At 51.5% G+C, this 25,333-nt stretch overlaps 1 protein-coding gene and 1 long non-coding RNA gene across 5 annotated transcripts; one reads left to right on the top strand and one right to left on the bottom strand.

Moving 5' to 3' along the window:
* Positions 1-764: 764 nt before the first annotated feature.
* Positions 765-17,230, bottom strand: FAM89A (family with sequence similarity 89 member A). 2 transcript variants are annotated; one of them, XM_053667303.1, is made up of 2 exons: positions 16,877-17,230; positions 765-1,861 (listed from the first exon to the last, which is right to left on the bottom strand). In XM_053667303.1, the coding sequence occupies exons 1-2, from the start codon at positions 17,228-17,230 to the stop codon at positions 1,598-1,600; spliced, it is 618 nt and encodes a 205-aa protein (XP_053523278.1). In that variant the 3' UTR covers positions 765-1,597. The 2 variants fall into 2 exon arrangements, with proteins under 2 accessions (XP_053523278.1, XP_036992649.1); XM_037136754.2 differs by lacking the exon at positions 16,877-17,230 and adding an exon at positions 16,355-16,698.
* On the top strand, positions 15,692-23,363 carry LOC119042932 (uncharacterized). Of its 3 annotated transcripts, XR_008392062.1 has the most exons (5): positions 17,313-18,053; positions 18,182-18,419; positions 18,574-19,298; positions 22,478-22,598; positions 22,685-23,363. It is a non-coding gene; the product is annotated as an uncharacterized LOC119042932 (long non-coding RNA). The 3 variants fall into 3 exon arrangements; XR_008392063.1 differs by lacking the exons at positions 22,478-22,598; positions 22,685-23,363 and adding an exon at positions 15,692-15,871 and having other exon boundaries at positions 17,878-18,053; positions 18,574-19,575; XR_005081327.2 differs by lacking the exons at positions 22,478-22,598; positions 22,685-23,363 and having other exon boundaries at positions 18,574-19,575.
* Positions 23,364-25,333: the final 1,970 nt, after the last annotated feature.

The raw sequence follows: 25,333 nt of genomic DNA, 5'->3' as shown, positions 1-25,333 counted from the left end.
CCAGGCCTGATCCGGCAGCCTGGGGGGGCGGAAGACGGTGCCTCTCTACCACGTTTCCAGGGCTGCGTGCTCCATGGACCACGTCTGGAACACAGGTCTCGACCAGATCTGAAACCGCACACATGCCCAGGCCCCACTCCTTCCCATGGAAATCAGAATGAGGCTCAGTACTTTCCTAAAGGACCCCAAAGTGATTCTACCATGGTCAGGGTTAAGCACAGCTGCCCTCAAGTTCATTCAACTCAGAGTTAAGCAGGGGCTCAGCCTCAAAGGAACAGACTTCCCCTCGCGCCTGACAGTTTCAACTGCTCTTCCGCTCTGAAGAGCATGTCACACGCTGAAGCCATCCCTCACTCAGCTACTACTTTCGACACAGGAAATACGTAGGGATGAGCTTCCTTCTCTGTACCTCACCCCAGTTCCTGGCACGGGGTCGTGTCCACAACAGGCTGTCCACAAGCCCGTTCATGAGGACGAGTTTTACTTGCTCTCCGTCACCCCACAGAGGCGCTAATAAGCAATTATCGCACCAAAAATAAGAGGAGGAGTGAGGAGTACTCAAAGGCCGGACAGCCCGAGACCTCCCGGGAACTGGTGCACTGCAGATCCAGCTCTTCCAAGAAGCCGGCAGAGGAATGAAGCTTCTTTCAAATTCCTCACATGCCATATGTAACTTTCTTTCTGTCTTGGATTAGACTCCATGCATTCGAGCCATGAAAGTGGATGATTCTGAGTTCAGACCAAAAGAAACACAACCACAGACAGAGAGTTCAACATTTTATCCTCGTTTGTAGCCTGCAAAGTGGAAAGTGTTCATAAAGGATTTTAATAAATACATTAAGGCTTAAGGTGATCGCTGTTCTGAGTGAAGAAGGGGGTTCCCTCTCTACTCCCTCCAGGTAACATTCAGAATGTTTTAAATGAGAAGCGCTGGCCACCCGACAGGGGGCACGAAACAGGAGCCTGACCTGTCCCCCGTCCGACACACCTTCGTACTCCCTCCTTCCCCTAAAGCTGATGGGCAAGAGTGATACAAATTTTGACAAGTTAAGAGAATGCAGTTGATTGGCGTGACCTGATAGGTTTACTTTTTCAGTAAAAAGCTTCCACTGAGCCACCGGGACAGTTTAGTAGTGCAGCTTAGAAATAAATAAAGCTCAACCAAGACGCTCGAAAGCCTCACGAAACAGCAGAAAAGGCTGCTGCGCACGGTACTGAGGCAGGGTGCGTGAAATGTTAAGTGTCGATACACAGTGAACTGGAGGCAAACCCCCAGTGGAGGGTGCGGACCGTTTGCTGCCTGTTGGGAAGGGTCCGGCTAGAAGTCGTCTGGCAGGAAACGCCGTGAGGACCTTCTCTGGGATCCCCGGGTCTCGTCCTGAGTCTCGGCAGCAGAGCCTCGGGGCCAGGGAGTCCAGGGTACTGCAGAACCTCGGCCATGAAAGCGCACTGCCGCCGGAGCCTGCGGAGGGCTCCCTGCCACCGCACTGGTCCCACAGGCCTGGGGACGGCCCGAGAGAGGGGCAAGAGAAGCAAATGCTCACAGTGCATCTGGGAGCCAGTCACCTCCCTCCAGAGACCTTCTAGAATCTAGAGTCTAGATGGACTCCAGAATCCAGTCCCCGCTGGAGAGGGCGGAGGTGGGCAGCGACAGGTCCCTGGGGGGGCCTCGTTCCCGGCCCCCTCGGGGCGGGTTCTGCTCTTGGAAATCCTCTTCTTCCTCCTCGAAGAAGCCGTTCTCCAGGGCGTAGCTGCCCTCGGCACTGGCCGCCGCCTGGCACGCCCCCTTGTACTCCTGGATGGACTCGTGGAGGCTGTACAGCTGGCAGAGCAGAGACATGTCCAGCTGTCGGAGGCCCACCTTGAGGGAGGGGCGGGGAGGGAAAAAGAGGAAGTCAGCAGGGAGTGTCGGTTCTGTGGGACACCGGGCCGGCCTGCTGGAGCGGGCACCCCCTTCCGCACGGCCCACAGCGGTCCTGCGGGCAGGCACTCTGCGCTGCCAGCGCCGACACAGCCTCGACTGTGCCACGCCCATGCCTCAGACACGACTCGAGTGTCGGCGAAGGGTCACACCTGCGGGACCTCCCCGGCACGCCCTGGGGTATGACAGCGTTGCAATCTGGGGGCCCCAGCTGGTTGCACTTCGGATGCTGAGACACAGGGAGTCCTGTCCTCGTGCTGTGGTCAGGCTCAGCGAAGACTCCCCTGTGACAGTCGCTGTCAGCCCCCTGGGGCCACACAGTCCCCTGGCCCGTGACAACAGCTCAGTGGTCCGTGCCACGCACCACCCCCAGGAGCCTCCATGCTCTGACCAGCCTGGCCTCCAGGACCGACCCCGGGGCAAGCGTCTGACTAAGCCCAGCAGGACTGGGCCTCTACGAGTGTCCTGGGAACTATTCTCACAACAAGCGGTGACGGAACAAAGAACATTTGAAAGTCACAGAGTTGATGACCCGCAAGCTCCTCCCTTCCCCACAGCCCACCCCACAGAAGAGCACGGTTTCCACCCACCCCCAAGGGAAGGGTTAAAATTCCCATGGAAGCGTAGCTCTGAGCAGCCCAGCTGACACGTCCCCCTGTGTGAGGATCACCTGGGGATCCTGGAGACCCACGCAGATGCGAGTTCAGTAAGTCTGGGGCCCCTGGTGACAGTGACCCTGAGCAACGCTGCCAGGGAGAAACTCTAAACAATAGGCCAGGAGGCCCGTCTTCCCACCGTGGCCTTTGGGCAAGCTGGGTACCCTCTCTGGGCCTTGCTGATGACGAAACAGGAAAGTAACTTCTCTTTCTGGCCTACCGGGAGGGTTAACAGAGCGGCGATTCACTGTAACAAGCAGTCCTGACACGCCTCCCGTGCCCCCAGGACGCACTAAAGAGGAGGGAGTGCAGACACGGGAAGGCAGCGTGGCGGTGCCCCCAGTCCTCACGGCTCCGGTTCCTGATCAGAGTGTGAGGGCTGCGAAAGTGGGTCGGAAACATTTGTGAGTAAAAATCACCCAGACGATTCTGATGTCCAGTCCAATGAAGAACCAGCGTGCACATCGGTACCTTTCCTGGGCCACTCACATTTACTCCCCTGGAGGCGCTGAGTTTCAGGCCAAGCAGGCAGAGGAGCATGAAGAATGCAGGCTCTGGGGTCTGCCTGCCCGAGTTCAAAGGCTGGCTCTGCCACCCGCTCCTCCGGACCCAGACCCGGCCCCCAGCCAGATCGTTCAGCCCCTAAGAGTTGGTGCAACAGCTGCTGCTGTCCTGGGTGTTGCTTTTTGTTATTTGTTCCTTTGTTATTCCCTTCCACTTGCACAGCCTGCGGACTCAGAAGGAGACCTTCCAAACCAGCTCGTTCACCTTCAAACAGCTGTAACCATTCTTTACACAAAGTCCCAATGGCCCACCTGTAGGCTCTGCAGAGACCTGACACCAGGTGTAACCGCCACACACGCAAAGGTAATTTCTCTTTCTTTTCTCGAAGATAATTTCCGTCCTGTCTCTCTGCCCCCTGAGAAAACCATCTGGCTTCTCCAGCTAATATCCTCGGGTCCTTCTGCTGCTTGTGAGGACGTTCTGGTCCATTAGCCATCTAGATTTTTCTTCTGGACTCACTCCAATTTTCCAAGACTCCTCTACGGTATCTGGGTTTGAAAACAATAACCAAGCCACGAGATTCTGACTCAGCCCATCTTTTCTAGGACTTAATACGAGGAATATAAGCTTTAATAACATAAGTCACACCCTCCCAGAGTCTCACCAGTAGTTGCTCCAAAAGTAGTGAAAGATTCACCTGGAATCCCAGGGACCCTCCTCCTGAGTCACTCTCGCGCCCAAGGACTGCCCGGGTGACCGGGACTGTCTCCCATCCTGGGGCCGCATGATGGACGAGAGAGAACTGGCAGTGAGCAACATGCCTTTGGACCTGATCTGACCTTCACCTCCCTGGGGCCTGGGCTCCACCACCTGGCCGGGTTCTGGAGGCTCTGGCTGTCCTGTGACACAGCACTGCCCCAAGACCCGCAGCCCCAAGACTCTACTCCTCAGCAGGTGCCAGTTCCGAGGGGCCCAGGCCTAGCAGGACACCCACCAGGCCAGGAGTGGGGAGCTGTCCTGAACCCTCTGCTCCGCGGCGGCCGATGACTCACAAAGCCGCCTTGTCATCGGGCGGAACGCTGGCCTAGAAACAGAGGTCTGACCCGCCCGCCCAGGAACACGGTTGGTCTGGACACACCTCTTACCCAACGCAGCAGACGCCGAGCACTTAGACCGACTGAACAGGGCTCTGAACACACTCACGCGCGCGTGCATGCCTACACACAACCCGGCTCTCTGCTTTCTTCAGGCACCATGCTTCTTGAGTTTACCAGAAACCCTCCAAACGAGCTGGAAGGACGTGAGGCGAGTAACGACAGGAACAAACCCAGCTTCCGTGCCAGGACACCTCTGCCTCAGCTGGGATGTTTAAACCCTCGCCCTTGAATTTTCTGGAGGGAGGCTGGAAATCCATAGGTGGCACTCGGTAACCCGGTCTCTCCTCCCTGCACCCCACACAGTGGGTCCGGTAGAGGCGCCCTCACCCAGCCTGTCCCCGACCTGTCCCCGCTGCACCTGTCAAAGCCTCCGTGCTCCCCTGGCCCAACGCCGGCCACCCCTCCACTCTGTAGACTCTGAATGGCTCAGCCACAAACATTCCTCACTTCTCCCTCACCTTCTCTGCCTGCCCCGGGGCACTCTGCTTTACACCACAGTTCACACAGAGGTGAGTCTTCTCTCCCCTAATCGTGGACACACCTGTAATGCGGAGACACGACTCCACTTCGGTCCCCCGGCACCCAGCGCAGGGCCTGGCGGAGCGGACACGCAAGGGAAGCACCTGGGTAGAGAAACCCAAGCCGCCCTTCCCGCGGAACCTCTGGCTGCAGAAGCAGCTAGCAGTGGGGTCAAGCTGGATCAGCAGGCCCTGCGCCACCTCCCACAGACGGGCTCAGAGGCAGCCCTTTGTGCCCACAGCACCCCAAGGTGCCCAAGGAAAGCCTCGGACTACACGGTTTCAACCACATCATTGAAAAAACACATCTTGCCTGATGGGAGCAGAAGACACAAAACCGAGTTTCCTCCCCAGGTGCTGGGAGAGACTCGAGATGGCCAGGCCCTGAAGTCAGTGTCGCCACCAACCCCGAGGCACGAGGGTCCGGGGATGTGGGCAGCACAGAAGGAGCACCCAAGAGAACTGAACCGCAGTTATGTTTCAGGACATGATTAAATCCCCCATGAAAAAGGACTTCTCGTCCTTTCAGAAAAAAGTTGGGGGGTCACCCACTAACTTCCCCACCGTCTCCAACCCACCGGCACAGGGAGCCCGTGGTCTCCATGATGGGTCCTCCCGTGCCCGAAGGACGGCCAATCTCCTAATTCACAGCTGGATTCAGGAAAGACGGCCTTTTTTAAAGCACACCCTAAAAGAAAAATCCAGGTGGGCTCATTTAAGAAAAATCCAGAATGCTGAGACCCTGGGGGTTGTAGCCTTTCACTTGAGACCTCCGGACAGGAACCACATGCTCATTTCCGCGGCTTTACTGCCAGCGCCATTCCTGCCTCCCTCTGTCCAGGCTTCCTGCTTCCTTCCTGAGCTCTTTCTTGTCTGTTCCCGCAGGCCCCGCTGCACCGCCTGCTGCATCGCCTGCTGCACCGCCTGAGCCTGCAGCACCGAGGTGCTCGCGAACCCACAACATCGACAATCCCGAACCGCCCACGAAATGGTTTCAGAAGTTCACAATAGGCTGGCAGCTGCAGAAACACATCTCTGGCAGGGCGGTGGCTCCCCACACTGGAGTTTCAGGTCATTCACTCTTTGGCAGAGGTGGGGGTGGGGGAGGGGAAATTTCTTCCTAACTTTTAAAATATTGTAATAGAAACGTTACCATTAGGAAACAAGCCTTAGAGGATGAAAAGAATCTTTAAAGGGAAACTTTTTGTTGATTCAAAACGAAGTATCATGAAAAGCTTTTGGCTATTTTTTTTTTAGAAATGAAAAAATTGTATTAAAGAAAACATCTGTTTTACTTAAGAAAGGAAAAGTAAAAGTTGGGGGTAATTCACTAGTACGTTTAAGAGACATAAACAAACACAACGTCTTCCCAAATAGAGCAAGGAGTAGAAAAGAAAACATCCAAGAACCGGTCTCCTTTGTGCCTGGCTGGGAGCTGAGCAGGTTCTGGGGGAGGTGGCGGGGAAGCAGGTGCGGGAGCTGGGATGGGGGAGCCTCAGGAACTCACACTGGGGCGGACTCAGGAGTGAAACCCCAGCCCCCCAGCCCCCCACCGCCAGCCCACCATCTCCTGTCCCTAGGATTCCTCAGCCTGAGATGAAAAGCACCCCATCTCTCACGGGGCAGGGGGATTTAAGCTGTAGAATCAGAAACTATAGTATGGAGTCCTGAACTAGAGGGACAGACGCAGTGAAAGCTTCTTATCTGAACGTTCAGGTGCAAACATAATGGGTGATGGGGGCTGGGGAATTATGGTAGCGGCGCAGGGTAAATACTAGGCAGTCATTTAAAAGAGCGAGCAGTTCTGTGTGTGTCTGAGTAGAGCAGAAACCTAGGTCTACTGTTCAACTCACAGAACAGTATGTGTAGTAGGAACCCGCTTTGTACGCTTATGCACACACGTCTGCAAGCTTTTGACTGGGAGAGGAAATGCTGGTTTGCAGAACTTACTTCTGGAAGGTGCAATTGGGTATTTACAGCCTTTTATACTGCTTAATTGTTTTTTTTTCCCAACAAGCATAATACTCTTACCTTTAAAAATTAGTCATAATAGCCCTGGCTGCTGTGGCTCAGAGGACTGAGAGCCAGCCTGTGAACCAAAGGGCACATGCTGGTTTGATTCCTACTCAGGGCACATGCCTAGGTTTCAGGACAGGTCCCCAGTAGGGGGCGTACGTGAGGCAACCACACATTGATGTTTCTCTCCCTTTCTCCTTCCCTTCCCCCTCTCTAATAAGTAAGTAAATAAATAATAAAATCTTAAAAAATAAAAATTAGTTATAATAAAAAGAAGGTATAATAAATGGACATACACTACTAGTTAGACTGCATACTTGGAAAACCTTTGTGCAGGACTGATTGTCAATATCTGTCAAAAGCCTTTAAATGCTGCATAGCTTTTAATCAGTAACTAGCTCACCCTAGGCACTGACTGTAGAGATGACCGTCGGAACCGTACACAAGCATGCAACTGACCCCCACCCTGGGTCTGGGGGGTAGGCGTCTGTTCTGTCAAGGTGAGGAAATGAAGCACTGAAAGGGAGCAGAGCAGGGCGCTGGGCCGGGTCTGCAGGACACCGCCGTGGTGCTCTGACCACTGGGCAGCACCGCCTGCAGCCCGCACTGGAAGGAAGGCGCCACACTGCCACCCCAGCAGAGCAAGCGGCTGAGTTCACCAGTGATTTTTAGTTTTGGCTTTTCTGAATTTTCTACATTTTCTGCTATGAAAATGTGTTCACATAAAGATGAGAGAACTTTTAAAGTTACCCTTTTTAAAAATGTGACGGCTGAACAATCACATACAGACACTTGTAAGTATATCTCAGACCAGACTTGGTAAATGCCCCAGAGCTAATCAGGGTGTCTACCTTGTATCCGCAGGACTGGAATGTAATAAAGAAAGCAGCCACCTCATGGATTGTAACCTGATTTCTGAATAAAGGATGTGTTGACAGCAGGCTGCTGACCTGCATACTGTTTAGAAAAGGAAAAGCACAGAGAACACTCCTCGTGGGGAAAGGGCTACGAGCTCTGCTAACTCGGCTCCCAAGCTTGACATGCGGGCCCCTGCAGCACCTCTGAGCTCCCCCACGGGATGTGCCTCTGTCTCCTGTGAACCTTCTCCTCTCCTGGGCGGAAGCGCATTCTGCTATTTGACCAGCTGCATCTCCTGTGAATGACTGACCCATTGATTGGTTTCCTCGCCAGAAGATATTTTTTCACTGCTTTGAGAGAGAGGTAACAGAGAAACATCAAGTGCTTGCCTCTCACAGGCTCACCAATCGGGGACCAAACCCGCAGCCTGTTAGAATAGGAGATGACACTCCAACCAAACGAGCCACACCAATCCGGCCGCCTGCAGATGCTCCCGAGTCACCAGGCTGAGGACTGGACTCTGAAGAGGCAGAAAACAGACCGCTGAAGCCGGACCCGTGGCTCACCCCACCCCCACTGCTCCTCCCAGAAATCCCTCCGCCAGGTAAGGCCGTCCAAGCTGAGTTTTCCCTGTACATCAATGGAGTCCCCACAGAGAGCCCATCCCGCAACTGAACAGTTCCCATATGGACATCCTTGTTTATTTCCAACCTAAATGAGCGTTTGCACCAATTCAGCCCATTTCCTCTTGTTCTGTCCCAGGCACAGATGAAGAAAAGCAATCGACCATTTTCTTCGAGAAACGTCTTTGCAAATTACTTCACCTTTTTGCCGATTATATTAATGAAACATTCAAATATATTAAAAATTCAATGGTTTGTAATTCTGTGAACCAGTCTTCCACAATTCCATGTTCTACAGCAGCAATCTTCGAATGTCTTATCTTGGGACTTATTTTTACTCTTAAAAATTATTGAGGATCCCAGAGCTCTTAACTATTAATATCTATCTTATGAGAAGTTTAAACTGAGAGATTTGATTATTAATCCACTTAAAAACAATACACCTGGCCCCAGCTGGCATAGCTCAGTGGATTGAGCACAGGCCTGTGAACCAAAGAATCATGGTTTGATTCCCCGTCAGGGCACATGCCTGGGTTGCAGGCCAGTTCCCAGCAGGGGACGCACAAGAGGCAACCATACATTGATATTTCTCTCCCTCTCTCCTTCCCTTCCCTTCTAAAGATAAATAATTTTTTTTTAAAAATTGAAAAATTTCTTCTACCCATCCCATGTTCATGTAATAAACATTTTTTGTGAACTATGACATTTTGTAAATCTTTTTTCATGTTTGGCTTATCTGCTTCTGCATTTGATCTTTTGTGGCATGTTGTTTTGGCTGAAGAAAATCTGGCCTCACAGAGACGTCACTGGGAAAGAAAAGAGCACTTTATCAGCCCTTCGATAATTGTGGTTATTCCCTGACCCCCCCTTTACTTGGCTGCAGTGTGGAACTACGAAATTTTCACACTCTCACATCAAAACCCACCAGTCTTGCGTTTTGCGTGGACTTTTCCATCAAGCAGGACTGCACTATCAAGCATTAGTGATAAGAGACGAGTGGAAAACTGATGCACTGAATTATGCAGCTCTTCCAAAGGTTGATACATTTCCTGCTGAATATTTTACAAGTTACATTTGTCAACGCGACCACCACATAATTATGGGCCCCAAAAGGATCCGTCTGAAGGTTAGCTTGTATTCCGTTACGTTCTTGAACGACGTCCCTTTCATCAAAATCCCCTTGCTATAAGAGGTGGTGCGGTGAAGAAAGAAAATCTGAAGCTGAAATCAGAAAACTAACTTCATGAACAATATACAGAAAACTTCACATCAGCACCTAGTGTTTTTCAGAGAACTGACCGAAAAAGCTAAAGAAAGTGGCTGGTGTCCACTCTGTTTCATGGTGTTTATTTCCCCAAAGCCTCACCTCCTTTGTGATCATTTGTTTAAATCTCTGCTGGTCTTCTCGGTCAAACATGATACCTTATTGTTTTGATTTGCATATCTGTGGTATTAAGGGATATTAAACAGCTTGTCATTTCTCTCTGTGTGGAACTTGGCTATTTTATCTCCAATTCTAAGTACAGTCAACAACCTCATAAAGCAGCCTCACTTCGCATTCCTTATCTCCACGTGTGTTTTGGTGATCCTCTGCAGCCTCTCCAGGCTGGGGCCCTGCAGTGGGCAGGGGCCACCCCTCCCGTGAAGAGCAATGGCCGGAGGACTGAGGCCCTCCCATCTCCAACCCCCACTCCCAGTCAAGGACAGCACCTCCCTCCCCACTCCTTAAAGACAGGATTCTCTTGCCTGCAAAACTAGGCCAGCTGAGGGCTCTGAGGGCCAGTCAAGGAATCACACAGAAAGTGCTCATAAAAACTGAAAAGGCCCTCAAGTCTTTACAAATGTCTGTAGAACCCTACAGGAGGCCAAGGGCTTTCCTGTCTCCCAAGTTCTCAGCAAAGAATAAACATGTGTTAATTGTCTATGAAGGAACGACCCACAGGAGAGAAGGAGCAACCCAGCGAGCTCTGCCGACTTATCACTTGGAAACATCTGGAACATGTGGGCAAGGAATGGGGTGACTAGGAGGCCAAGGCTCCGGAGAAGGAACTTGGGCAAGAGGGGCGACATCTGACCCAGCCAGTCTCCAGGCTGGCTTCCTGTTCACGGAGGCTGTGGTCGGTCTGCAGGCCTTCCTGCACGGTGCCCTGAAAATCCGTGCTGTTCGAGCTGGGGCCCTGGTGTGTGTGTCTGTGGAGTTAGGTGGGCCTTCCAGAAGCAAAACCGCAAAGCTTCCAGCTGCTGCTTGGTGGGAGTAAAGTGCGCCAGGGCCCCAGCCCTCCTCTCGAGCCCACCCAGGGCATCCTTGCCCACCTGGCCTCTAAGATCTGCAGCAACGCAGGGCCAGGGCCCGAGCCAGGTGGGCACTGATGCCTTCCAGATGCAAACATGTCCAGCTACCGGCTCGTTTGAGACTCCCTGTAAGTGAAGAGGTGCCCAATGTGCCAACAACCAGGCATTTGACACTCACATTTAATACACAAACATCTCTAACCAAAGGTTGTGGGGTGGGGAGTGCTGTTTGTAAGGTGCTTCTGAGTTAAGAGCAACATTAATATATGCTTTCTGCAAAGGATACAGAAATGGTCAGGTAAATATTAAGTGGTATGAAAAAACACCGTTCAGTTTTTTATACGTTTAAATCTTGGTAGTATAAGCAGAACCTCACTGAGAGAGAACATCAAATGTGCATAGAAACACACTAGTGACCCCACCACCGGCCTTACTGCCCAGCCCACCCCACAGATACACACGGGTTCTCACAGGCACAAACTATCAAAGATACTTACTTAGTTTTTTTCTTTTTGGCAAGGATTCTTGGATGGGGACAAGTACTGTATGGGGTAATTATGGCCTAAAAAAATATTTTTAATGGGTGCAACTTTTTTTAAGGTTTTTATTTTATTTATTTTTAGAAAGAGGGGAAGGGAGGGAAAAAGAGAGGGAGAGAAACATCAGCGTGTGGTTGCCTCCCACGTGGCCCCCACTGGGGACCTGGCTTACAACCCAGGCATGTGCCCTGACTGGGAATTGAACCGGTGAACCTTAGGTTCACAGCCCATACTCTATCCATTGAGCTATACCAGCCAGGGCCCTGGCCTAAAAACTTTAAGAACTATCACAGCATAACTGTTGGTGAGCGGGGTCCAACAGCAAACTTGCACCACTGCCTGGTCTGCTCCCAGTTCTTTGCATGAAGTGGGTTGACGACCACGTACGGCTGCGCACATGGCCTCGGGGACACCATAGTTTCATAACAAAATTCAAGCTTTTGATGCCTGGTTCCTAAGCTTTAGGAAGACTCTTAAAGGGCCCCGAAGAAATACAGATTCTGATCCTGTAGGGATAAGAAGGAGCGCAGGAATCTGCATTTAAGCAAGCAGCCTGGGGCATGCCCAGGCTGGAGGGCCATCCTCTGGGCAACACGACGATGAACAATTCGGGTGGAAGGCAGGACAAAAGGCCATCGGACAGCCCAAGGCTGCTCCGCTCCATGCCCATCAGGAAGGGGAGCTAAGGCCCTCACGCCGGATGGCATTCCACAGGCGACGAGGCCGGACCTTTACCTTGGCCCTTTGGAAGACCGCGGCCTCCTGGCCAAGACCCTGGTTCCACATGTAGGACAAGAGCTGGGCCCTGCTGGGATGCGCACTGTCCAAGCTGACGCCCGGCCCCGGGAAGAGAGGTCACTGTGCCAGGCCGCCTGGCCTTTGGTTACCGACTAAAATGCGAGGAAGGTCAGTGAGGCTGGTCTCAGGCATCACACGTTTTCCCTGAGACTAAATTCTTCGCCCAAACCACTGCAGTTCGAACTCAAAAGGTCCCTGCGGATGACTTCCCACTTGTGCGCAGGTAGGTGACCGAACTCTTCTGGGTGCGTAAGCTCGATGTACTAACCTCACAGAGTGGCGGGGGCCCAGTAGACATCTGTGTGAAGAAGGGTGTGGGCTGGGCACCTGACTGACAGAGTCCAGGGTCCCCTTCAGCCCCGTGCAGGGATTTGAACCACCAACCAAGAGCCTGGCAGCTTAGCAGGTCAGAATCTTTCCAACTCTGTGGTCTTGCGGACACAGGATTTTTACATAGAAAGAGGTCTGTGGTAGATATCTAATATTTGGCTGCCCAGCAGGCCCCTCCCCCATTTCTGCAAACTGTCCCTTCTCCCACGCGATCCTGACCTCAGGCATGACAAGCTGGCCCAGGCTGGCCAGGCCACCGGAGCTGGGCACACTGGCATCCTTCGTCACCGTAGGTACAAACTGGAACTAAGATGTGTGACCAAAACTGACAGTGGTGATGACACTGTTAGAAGCCATATTCCAAAATGTAGCAAAAATGAAATGGCAGGCCCTCGCCGATGTAGCTCGGTTGGTTGGAGTAGAGTCCAGTAAATGAAAAGGTCACAGGTTTGGTCCCAGTTACGGCAGTAGGAGAGGCAACCAATCAGTGTTGCTCTCTCACTGGGATGTTTCTCTCCATCGCTCACTCTCCCTCCCTCCCCCTCGCTCTAAGTGTGTTCCCAGGTGAGGATCGGAACGACGGAAGGGAGGAAGGAATGGGGGGAAGGAGGGAACAGCACCAGACCTCCTGGGTTCCCCAGCAGCCCCATTCTAGTCCGTCTCTGTATACACCCAGCCCTGCACCGAGACCCTCCTTTTGCAAGAGCTAGTGCATTTCTACGACCAGTGCGGAGTTTGTGGTCAGAAACTGAGACGTGGTCTAAGCTACAGCAACCCTATCGCTGCAGAGGTGGCCACATCTGTCTACCAGACGGGCTATACTCCTCAGCGTCCAGATGGTTCCTAGTCCTCTCGGTGTCCTCCACAGCCCTTTACACCTGCCACACACTCAGTAAGCATCTGCTGAGTGTGATCTAAAAATAGTCTCTGATGTTTAAACAAACCCGACCAACTCAGCTGCTTGTTTTAACAGACTGTTTCTGGTCTCTAGCAAAATAACGACCTGAGTGACCATCACGGCTGTGTACATGGGCCCACTGGGGAGCGGAGAGGGACTCAGGACCGTAAAGAATTTCAGAGGAGGGGTCCCTGGGACAGGAAGTGCTGGAAGTTGGAGTGGAAACCACGACTTTCAGAGAAGAGCAGGGCGTCACCGATCATGGGACAGGACTCTGCCCACGCAGGCTCCCCTGCCCTCACAGCCCTGGACACCAGCTTCCCCCGGTTCCCACTCACCATCCTGCGATCTATTTTTTCCAAACCTAAATACCTCCTCCAGCCTCCAGCTCCACATGCTCAAGTGTTTCAAATACTCACCCACTGATATCACAGCAAACTACCTCCCCCTGAAAGCAGCCACTCCGCCTGAGTCCCCTACTGCTGTGACGAACCCCACCTTCCCCATGACAGATTATCAAGGTTATCACTGCTATATAATGGGATCCACGCAGTGACTGAAGACAGTATGTTGACCTGGAAAATGTTTGCAGGCTCTGCTCCCAAAAAGCAAACCAGAATGTATAGCGTGACCCACGTGTGTGGACACACTCATGCAGGCAGCATAACGCCATGTTACACAGGCCTGGGAGCTGGACACAGCTGGCTGAATTTATGCCCACAGGGGCAGCACCTAACTTTTGAGTGACTTTTTAAAATAATATAAAATCGACTTTGAGGGTCTATCTCATGGAGAAATTACAAGACGATGTACAAGTACAGACGGCATTGACCTTGTGCTTGCTCACACAGGACGTATCCCCAAAATGCTAACAGTGATTATCTCTAGGTTCGAGGACTGCAATTTTAAATTGTTTTGCTTTGCTGAACTTTCCTCACACTCTAGTACTTAACCAGCAATTCCTGCAGATTCTGCTTCAGAGATGCATCTCCTCGTATGAGGTTCTTGTTCCACATTTGCAGGAATGTCCCCACCCCGCAGGAGGCTCTCGCCTCCTCCCTGCACTCCTGTAGCATCTCACACTCCCTCCTGCAACCTCCCATCCAATTCATTCCCCAGACACCAACCCTCCACGACATTCTCCTGCTCCAACCCTTGCCTGGCTACCTGAGGCTTTCTGCCACCCTCGGTCCGTGGTCCCAGCCCCTGGAGAGCACAGTGTTATCTCACCTCCCCACTCGGTTCCCAGGGCAGCACTCAGTTCCTGGTTGCTGCCCTATGGCCTTTCCCTTGTTAAAACCCCATGGCCTTCTGAGGCCGACGTGTGCCCGCTGCTGGAAGCCAGCCCCCTCTCTGTGTTCACAGAAAACAGGGATTAACCACATTCTGCCAAGAATTCTAGTCGCATCCTTCGACACAGGTTTGACCTCAGGCCTTCCAATTACATAGATCAACACGTGCCATTCTGCAAATAAGTCAGGAATGAACTCCCAGCTCTAATCTCGCAAGGCCCCTCAATGGGGGCCTCAGCTTAACTCCACTCAGACCTCAGACCTCACAGCCCCAACTTAGTAAATCTCTTCCAAGACCACAGTACTTTCAGTGACCTTGTGACACTTCTCTAAAGGGACTTGTCAAGGCCTGCAGCCCTGTCTTTATCTTAGCTGAATATAAAGCAGACGCATCCTGGCTGTTTATTTTCCTTGGGCTTCCGATAGGCTAGGCCAGGGAGAGCTCTGGCCCAAGGCACAATGGTCAGGTCAGGGCTGCACTTGAGTCAGAGGGACCTGGAAAATTACCCTCGGGCACGGCAGGCTGACTCCCAGGCCACCCCAGAGCATGTTTATAAACAGGAGTGCATGACAGCAGGAGTGGCCCCAAGGTTTTCCTGTGTCTGTTCCAGTATGAAACTTTAGGGGCCGGGAGGGGTCCTCTTCCCATTTCACCCCCACACCCTACAGCCAAGTCCGGTCTGTCACTATACCAGGCATAAGTTTACCTAATTCAAGTGCAGCCTATGAATGTTTCTTAATAAATAAAAACTGTTGCTTGGAATTTAAGTCGTCTTATAAGAAGCTTAAAGCATCTTCTCGGAGAAAGCTGAAATCACTTCGATGCCAGATGCAGAGTGAGAAGACAATATCTGATTGATTTAAAAGTGTTAAGCCTGCTTTTCTAGATTCAAGTCTCCGTTTTCAGAACAGTTTAGATGCTCCTCTAAAAAAAGTATGTGTACATTGAATTTTTCTAAGCAATATCTAGATGCATATTTAAAGGATGCATATTAAATATTTTGGCAAACTAATTCATGTGGGGGGGCACTTTCCTAACTAAAGAATGCCTTTATTTACCTATACTAGGACGGGGGAAGGACCCACACTAGGGGAGAGAAGTGGGCAGATTCTAAGAGAGGGGGGCAGCCAGGAGGAGGTGACTGTGGCCCGCAAGAGGGTTAGAAAGGGGTGGCTTTTCAGTTCGCGGCCGGCCTGGCCGAAACCGGGAGGAGAAAGCTGGGGAAAGGCTCAGTGACACCTCAATCCAAGCCCCTGCCCCGCTGTGGGCGTCACCCTAAGTCGCGTCCCGGTCCACAAACAGCCCCAGACTTCTCAAGGACTGAGGAAAACTGCGCCCCATTGTCCGCAGCCCAGACACAAGCCGAAGGGCCGCGGGGCTTCCCCAGACGAGAGGACACAGTTGCCCGGCGCGGAGAGCGGTTAGGGGCGCCTCCGCCTGCAGCACCATCTGCGGCGCCCCCCTCGCGGTAATCGGATTCTGCTGGCGCCGCCCGGGGTGCGGGGGAGGGGAGAGGGCTGTCGCAAGCTGCTGTCTACACCCGCTCGGACAAAGCTGTCCTCCCCAGGGCAGGAAAACACGACCGCACACGGCTCTCCACCCCGCGGGCGCAGCCGCAGCCCTTCCCCGACGCGGGAAGTCGGCTGCCCTGGGCGAGGGGTGACAAAGGCGCCTCCCGCCACCGGAGTTTCCGAGCCAGCGGGACAGCGGCGGCGGGTCTCCGAAAGCTGCCCTCTGAGAGTGGGGGCCCTCCCTGGGCGGTGGTCCGATTGCGGGCACAGAGAGAGCAAGTAAAAGGGGAAGAGGACAGTGCCCGTCTTCCGCGCCGACTCGCGAGGCAAAACAAACGGAGAGGGGCGGGTGGGCGCGCGGACTTCCGGAGCAGGGACGGGTCCCGCGAACTCGCCCGAGCGGGAAGGCGCCCCCCACGCGGCCCGCGGAGCCCTCTTACCATCTCCTTGCGGAGCAGGGCCAGCGCGGCGTCCAGGTTGGGCGGCTTGGTGGGCAGCGCCGAGCTCCGGGCGCCGCCGCCGCCGCCCCCCGCGCCGCCGCGGCTCAGCTCGTCCTGGATGCGCGACTTCTGGGCGTACAGCCGCTCCAGGTGCCGCCAGCCCCCGGCCGCGCCGCCGCCGGACGCCGAGTGCAGCAGCCCGCTCAGGCTCTTGGGCAGCGGGGGCAGCCCGTCCACCCGCAGCCCCCGCGCCGCGCCCGCCGCCTCCGGCGCAGCTCCGGCCGCGCTCATCCCGCCGGCCCGCCACGCGCCCGCCCGCAGCGGCCCCGGCGGAGCTCCCGCGGCCCCGCCCCCTTCCCGCCGGCGCCCCGCCCACTTCCCCGCCCCCGCCCACTCGCCCCGCCCCGCCCCCACAAGTTTTCTCCCGCGCGCTGGGCTCGGGTCCGGACCCTCGGCCACACCCCCGCCCCAACGCCCGCCCCCGTGCGCCGTCGCCTCCGTGCTGATTCCGCCCTCGCTCACCTTTAGCCTCTCGGGGTGGGGGGTGCCCCCCACACCTGCCCGCGCACCTCCGGGACCCACCCTGCCGCGCCTGCCCCACTGCCGGCCGGGCGGGTTCCCGAACAGCCTCCAGAGCTGCTCGCAGTGACCGCGGGGGGGCCCTATTTCGAATGCGCCGGATGAGGCTGGCTGGTGCTGGGGAGGGGGGCGGCTGGTGCAGAGTCTCCGGCTCGAGGCCGGCAGGACGCGGGGAGAAAGCCGGGCAGTGCTGGCGATCCCGCCCGCGGTCGCCGTCCCCGGGGCCAGGACCCACCGGGCGGGGCCCGGGGATCGAAGTCTTGGCGGCAGGACCCCGCCTCCGCGCCAGGGCGGCATCCAGACTCGCCCCCGGGAGGACTGGCACAGCCAGACCCCGGCGAGTCGCGGGTTCGCTTAGGCGTGCGGTCCTCCTCCGTCGGTGGCACGTCCAGGGACAGCAGCCAAGACGAGCGCCAGGTCCACTTTGGGCCTTCGAAACAAACCTGTCTTTCAGCCTGGCCGCGAACGCACGAGTACTTCTAAATGGAAATGTTAGGAAAGCAGAGAAAAGGATTAAATCTCCGAAAGTATCCATCCACTCAGGCAAAAATAACGCTCATGACTCACCCCTCAAAGGGAGCGAACAGAAGTGGAAACGCTTCCCCCCTTCTAGGAAAAATACAAATGACAGTGACAACCAGGCTACACAGAGGTCAAGGAAGGGGTCCAGGAAGTAAGCAGCGATTTGCAGACACAGCCCCACTGCAGATGAGACACCAGTACACAGAGTGGTCAACTGCCCGCTGCCTATGAGTTTTCAGTATTAAACAAATTCAATGGTTCTGAATATATGCAACAGGATCATACATTACGCAGTGTTCTGAGTGCTTCAGGCAGCCGATGCAAAAAGCCTTGCATTTTGGGGGACTTTCCCCCTTTAATGTACAGCCCCTCAGAGTCCACCTCAGAGGCCACCCCAGAGCCCATGTTTTTAACATTGGCAGGTGTCCCTGATGTCCCCTTGGAACTGGGTGAGACTGACAACGAAAGGCCCCAGCTCAGGCAGTTGCGGGCGGAGGGCATCTGGGAGGCTTTGCACCCCACCCACCGCCCTGGGTTCTCCACATCATCGCTGCGCCTCGCCTTCCACTAATCACCGAGTCACATTTCTGGATTTCAGGTACTCATTCTTTCACCTATTTAAGCAGTGGGTGTCTCGGGAGAGTGACATATTTGATGGTGTGGGAGTAAGGGAGAGGAGGGGACGGAAGCATTCTGATCTCTCGTTCACACCCTGGCACGAATTAGTGTAATTGCTGCTGACTGTCCTGTGGAGACTGCGGGAAATTAGGCGATTGCAGGCCTGGTTATCTGGTGCAATGAGGAAAGACATCATTTCAAAGGATCAAGACGCTGAAATCATTTTAAAGCTCGCACTTGAGAGGAATATGGATGGCGTAAAGGAAAGACAGTGAGGAACAGTTTAAATGATGCCAACCGCACGATGGTAAAGGCAGGCTCTGCATTCTGGGAGATAATCAATGAGGTGAACACACTTAAATAGTCCCCTTTATATCAACAAATGACAACCCAGTGTGAATGGAAATTTCTACAGAATTTCTGTGGTGCCGGCTAAGACTCTAATTATATAAACCCAAAACATAATTATGCAAAAGTCTAACAAATGTTGTAACCCACAGGGAGTGTCAGCGCCTGCTTATTGAAAGGTCAACCTAAGGTGTCTCTGAGGCTCCCGCTGGCAACAGGAGTGAAGTAATACGTAACTTGAAAATATGTGTTTTGCTTTCGTTCAGTTGTGAAATAACAATATTATGATCTCAAGCCAGAAGGAGACCCAGCTATTTCCTATGCAGCTAAGTCATTTTTTCTTATCTCTTTGGTTTTGTTTTGTTGTTCACAGGCTCTTGGAAGTCAGAAAATACAGACTTCTAATTCAGTGCTCTGTTCATTAACTCACACCTCTTCTTAAGACTTTGTAGATCAAGGTTGGGAACCTGAACCTGGACCACAGAGCTCAAAGTCTCCGACATCTGATGACATCGGTGGATCTAAAGCAATCCTTTTTTTTTTTTTCTTAAGAAAATGTACTTATTTATTTTTTAGACAGAAGGGAAGCGAGGGAGAAAGAGGGAGAGAAACATCAGTGTGTGGTTGTCCCTCACACGCCCCCTACTGGGGACCTGGCCTGCAACCCAGGCACGTGCCCTAAATGAGAATCAAACTGGCGACCCTTGGGTTCGCAGGCCGGTTCTCAACCCACTGAGCCACACCAGCCAGTGCTAAAGCAATGTTTTCATGGCCGTGAACTAATGACCTTTCAAGGACTCATGGAGAGGTGTTCTCATCTTCATCCTTCCACTGGTCCAGCCACATCTTCATCCCACCCCTCATCCCTACCCACTTGGTATGTGCTTGTAGAACATTGAGAAAACCTAGAAAATGCAGTAAATAAATAAAAACATTTGAGAAGAATCTGCCACAAGCTTTATTTCCTTAAGAGCAAAAAGAGGCACCTAGCTGAGGAGTCTTGATGAGACCAGTGTCCTTCGGGAGAGGAGAAGGAACGTAAGGGTTTCAGCAATAAATCGGGTGGAAGCAGAGATGGGGAAGTGGGGTAGAGAATTTCAGAAGTCTTTGTGGGGAAAAAAATGTCATGAAGAGATGGAAATTCATGGGCAAGCTGGTAGGAGGGAAAATAGTTTTAAGAGGAGGGAAAATGCTTGGATTATTATCACTCATTCACATCTTCCTCCCTCCCTTCTTTTCTTCCTACCCATTTAATCTATTTTATGCCAGGCAATGAGCCAGGTTTAAAGATATAAATAAGTTACTTTGAGCTAATGAAGGAAATACTTTTAAGAACATGCTAATTATTTTCTTAATGAGGTACCAGCTTCTCCTGCCACATCTGAAATAATTGGAGGGTCACACTTGGTACATACAACCTGCCATTCAAATTTTAGAACTTTCTAATTTTTAGAAATAATTGTCTGCCATGGTGGCTTCTAATTTTAAAAAGCCCTTTTCCATGTGTTCTCTCATTTATCTCCACATCAGTCTTTCGCTAGTTAAAAGTCCTTTTCAGTTAAAAAAAAAATGCCTCTTTTAGAAAGCATTTTTAACTGCCAGGACCTTGGTTAAACACTGTTCTCCAAAGTCATGTGAATGTTCTTCCTCCCCAAGAAACAGCTGTGGTGTTGCCTGATACCGTCCTTCTTCCGGTTCCGCATCTGCAGGCCCGACTGCTAATCTTCTGTGGGGCCGTGGTTTGAGTGGCTCTGCCCCTCGTCTCTCTCCTCCAGACACATACTGCCCATCAGTGCTTTTCTTTAAAGGTAGTGCTCACGAGGAAGCGAAAGATTCCAGATGTCTTTGACAGGTTCTCCGTAGCCTTGGCCTGTTTCCTCCACCTTACTGTTTTCCTCCTTCTTTCTGAAGCTTAAAATCAAGTTTAAAGTTGGGAGTTGACACAGCATACCTCTGAATAATATTGAACTTTAATACTCCAAGTGTAGTTTGAACCCTTTTCAAGGGAGTTGCACAAGAGAATAACAGGCTATCCCCATAAATGTTAAGATGAAACAAATATGTGTTTGTTTAGGCCCAGGACACTTCTGGAAAGATGTGTGAGAAAGTGGGGAAAGGAGAGGGAGGATGTTAACCTTGTACTTTATACCCTTTTGTACTATTTGCATTTTGCTTTAAATACGAAATGAAATGTATGATTGCAATTTTATCCCTAACTACATTTAGTCAATGAATAATTAAATCCCTTTATTTATGTGCCACAGTTAAGCTGAAAGCTTATTTTTGTGTAGCTGCATTTTTTAAACCTAAACGTGATACTTTACTTTGACTTATATCCGTCAAATTTCATCTTGTTTTATTCATCCTGTTGGATCCTATCTGGGAAAAAGGTTTTGAGCTTGATTCTTGAACTTAATACCTATCTTTCTCAGAATTATCTCATCTGCTAAATTAATAAATACACCATTTAGGGTGATAATAGTTGTTATCAAACCTAATGTTTTTAAGGGTCTAATATACCTGTGTATGGTATAGGCAGTATCTCATTTACTCTTCAGAACATTCCTTAAGGTTGGTGCAATCTCCATTTCTGGGTGATGAAACCAGAATTCAGAGAAGAAAGTTTACTTGCTCACATCCACACATGTCATATCAGTAGAGCTGAGATCTGAAATTAAAGTCTCTCTGACTCAGAGCAAATAATTTTTTTAATTGTGAGAAAAGCATAACATGCAATGCCCCCCTCTTCACAAACGTTTAGGTGCACATTACAGTATGATGAACAATGTACACCTTGCAGAGCGGTGCTCTTAACCACAGCAGGACCCAAGCCATCAATGAACAATGATGAACAGCACAGGGTCAAGGGCAGGAACTTGTGGCAGAGACCCTCCTCCAGTGTGGCCACAATTTGTCGACTCGCGTTCCTTGTGTACATTTCTACTGTCGCTCAGCTGTGTGGGATTTCAAGGGCTAAGAGTGCTTAAAAGTGAGCTGTCCAGTGCGATAGCCACTAGTCCTACAGACCTACTAAGCGCTTGACGTGTGGCCAGTTCAAACTGAGATGTACTGTAGGTATAAAATACACATGGGATCCCAAATAGCGTGAAATGAAGAATTGAGATATCTCATTAGCAATTGTTTATGTTGATTGTATGTTAAAACAATAATATTTTGGATATATTTGGTTAAATAAAATAGATTGTTAAAATTAATTTTACCTCTTTATTTTTCAGAAGACTACTAGAAAATGTGTAATTACATGAGGCTTGCATTGGTGGCTCCCATTATACTTGTATTGGACAGCACTGAACCTCAGGGTTGGGGGTTCATTGGACCTCAGGGACTTACAACTCAGATATACATATGCAAAAGAGTTAAAAACAGTGAAAACCATTGTTAAATAATAGAAGTACTTACACAGACTCCAGGGATTCACAATGGGAACCATCAATAGAGAAAGGCCTTGGACAGGGGGTTGGACTTCTATGGGTCTTTAAGGAGTTAAAGAGACAGGCTTTCTAGGCCAAGGTGAGTGACACCTTGGAATTAAGGAAGGAATGAGGAAGAATGAGGATGACAACCAGAGTAGGGCAGGTAATGGACGCTGAGGAAGCCACAGACTCCAGGAGGGGCGGACCACTAGTCAGCAAGTCCAGACCTGCGCTCTTGGACTGGCTCTTCACTGTAGAGGAAGCATAGCTATTTTTGGAGCTTGAATGGTGAAATCCATGGAGTTCTTTTTTCCATCAAAAGTTCTCATATATTTATTACTGAACCATCCTACTATTGCAGAAGCACAGAAACAGAGCAAAAACCCACTTTCCCAAGAAAACATATCCAGCTGTTCAAATGGGGGTGACATCTTCCACCTGGTGTTCTGAGATACCAGTGACCTAGTACGGCATCAATGTGTGTGCTGTCTCCCTTGAGATTCCTTACAGAGCCAGCTTGGCCCTTCCCTAGTTCCTCCTCTTAGAGTCGGACCTGATTTTCTTACCAGTTTTTATGGGACTTCATTGGATTGGGATGATTCTGCTTTCGTTTCTCGTCCAGGAATCACATGATCCTCAGGGTCTCGTGAGACAACGTGGTGAGGACAGAGCCGAGTGCACTTGCCAGTGTCAGAGAAAGGGAGAGAGGGAAATCTGTGTTGTAGAGCATTCACGTGGCCGAGGTACCGAATGGGTGGAATGGGGGAGGGGAGGAGCTGACACACTGGAAAAAGGAAACAATTAAAAAGCTGAGTTTTCATTCATGCAGGAGACGAAGCTGGCCGTAGACCAAGGGTGTGACTGTGAGTACGAAGAGGAGGTATAAGAGACATTAAAAAAAAAACACAGTGCTTGATGACGCGTTGTGAATAGAGAGATCTGAGAATTATCCTCAGAGCCTGTCTCTGCATGCTTTCGTTTTTATCCTGAATAAATGAGAGTTGAGAGTATGACTATCGTGGTCACTGGGACTGTCGCACACAATAAAAGCCTCTCAGCTGACCAGACTCGAGTTGAAACAAGCCATTCAGGAGCCCCCTAATAACCGCCAGCATCTCCAACGTCTCCAAGAATCCTCTGCTTGGGATGCTCTTTGCAAATAACAACACAGCGGAAACTAGAATCATGGATTCCCCCACTGGGCACTGCTCACTGTCTAAATGAATGTCAACTAATGGGGTTAAAATGTGTGGGGCGGAAAGTGGAGGGAGGCTGAAAGCTCTCAGCACACACATTTGCCGGAATCCACACAAAGAGCGACGGGAATTGGAATGGAAATAGAACCGGGAGCACCAGACAGAACTAATTCAAAGTCATCAGTGTTCCCGGCAGGCGTCCAGTGAAAGGGAAAGGTACCCTATTCAGCTCCACAAGTTTGCCAAACTGAAGGGCCTAGAGTGGTGTGGGCCGGCAAATAGGTGACTCCCTTTTATTCTTCGGGTGGGAAGTTGGGCACCAAAGTTTAAATAGATTTATGAACTCACTTTATGCAAATTTTTCAACAATAAATTGAAAATAACTTTAAAGTAATGGCTTAATTGTCCTCTTTCCTGGATACCCTGAGAGCTACCATACTCATTTATTGTTTCCCTTTATTGGTTCATTCATTTTTTTTTAATTTACTGTTTTTTAAACATCTGTGGGCCAGCCACTGTGTTATATGATAGGAATACAGTTTCTGCCCCCAAGAAGCAGAGGAGGCCAGTGCATAAGCTCAGACGTCATGTAAATAATTGGTCTCCTGACTGAAGTGCAGGTCGCGGGCGGGGGGTGGGTGGGGGGTGGCCACGCCCAGTCCCCTGACAGCTCAGACAGGAGAGCAGTGGGATCAGCTCTCACAGTCCGTTCTCAATACTCACGGGTTCAGTATTTGCAGATTCTGGATCAGTGAATTTGCCTACTCACTAAAATTTATTAGTAACTTCAAAATCAGTACTGTGGCACTTCCGTGTCATCCGTGGGCGTGTAGAGAGGTGAGCATTTGAGTGCTCTGCCCCCGCTCCCCACACGTGCATGTTCCCTTTGGTGCCTTTGCTCTCTGCCTGCCTCCTGCCTGGCTGTTGGGACGCCTCCTGGCCTTGGGCAAAGAGCTCCCTGTTTGGTGTCAGTCCTGTGGAACCCACTAGCCAGGTCAGTTCTGAGGCTTGTTGGAGGAGGATGGCAGAGACCCTGTGCCTCCAGATGTCAGTTTATCCTGCAAGCTGATGCTCTTGGGGAAAACAAGTGGGCTTGGGGAGTTGAGCGTATGACTTGTTTTCACACTCGCTTTGTCTCCTCTACCCCCTTTAAGCTGTGTGATGGCAGAGCCTGGGTTTGGCTCGACATCAAATCACGCTCAGCATCTCGCACCCTGCAAAGCGCAAAATAGGTCTTCAGGAAAGTTTTGTAGAGTCAGTCTGAGAAGTGGGACCTTAAGGCTGGTGCAGTGGGAAGAGGACGCCTGGGTGAGAAGCAGGGCTGTTCTCTAACCCTTAAATTGTACCCTCTAGGCCACTGCGGTTCCCGTCATGGAGCTGGGACCTGGATGCTTCGCTCTCTACCGCGTCCCCAGGGCTGGACTGAAACCTGGTGCATAGAAGCCACTCAATAATTACTCACTGACTAAATCATCCTTGACTTGGCTCCGTCATGGCGCCAGGTTTGCAGAGAGATACGAAGGGGGTTATGCGTCTCCCCATACTGACCACATTTCCGATCCCCAAGATGAGCAACCGCGCGGAGGAGGCGAAGGCTGTAACTTCAGAAATTCGCCTGATTTCTGACTCCGGCCATGTGGGGTCGCGGGTACCAGGGCTGCTCTCCTGCCTTAACCAACTGGAAGACTGAACAAAATCTAGGAACATCTGTTTTCAGATATTAGACCACGGGCCTCTAGGGGCCGTGGGCCCTGAGAGACAGATCTGGAAGCACTTTGCAGAGCTCAGACAGGAAAGGGAGGGCTCGCTGCAGAAAGGACTGGGAGTGAAATTTAGGGAGGCAGAGGCAGCTGGAACTTCTTGGGCGGAACGTGGGAGAGGAGAGGGAAGAGCTACTATGCCAAGATGCCCAGAAATCTGTGTGGGGCTTACCTTCAAGTCTTGGCTGCACGCCTACCTAGCTGCGCATGCGCGGAGTGCAGCGCCGAAGAACCACTGCTAAGCAGCTGTCACTGGAGCGTCCACGGGGCTGGGGGTCACCAAGTTCCGACCCCCCACAGGAGAAAGCTCAGGGGAATACCCACCTCAGTCAGTGGAGAAACCAAAGAGGCACTTCCTAGTAGTAGGACTGTATTTGCATTGAAAGTAATCAATTTCCCAAGAAGGCATTTATTTCTAAGAACTACGAAAAGTTCTGTTTCTTTCTTTATGTCCAAACAAACAGCTTAACTATTTTCTGCATGCTCAGATCTCCCAGAGGCACCTTGACACCATCGGTTTGA

The sequence above is a fragment of the Artibeus jamaicensis genome, unplaced genomic scaffold (genome assembly GCF_021234435.1).
Source record: "Artibeus jamaicensis isolate MK-2021 breed Jamaican fruit bat unplaced genomic scaffold, CSHL_Jam_final contig_467, whole genome shotgun sequence".
Taxonomy (NCBI): Eukaryota; Metazoa; Chordata; class Mammalia; order Chiroptera; family Phyllostomidae; genus Artibeus; species Artibeus jamaicensis.
This window is presented reverse-complemented; position numbering and strand designations above follow the sequence as displayed.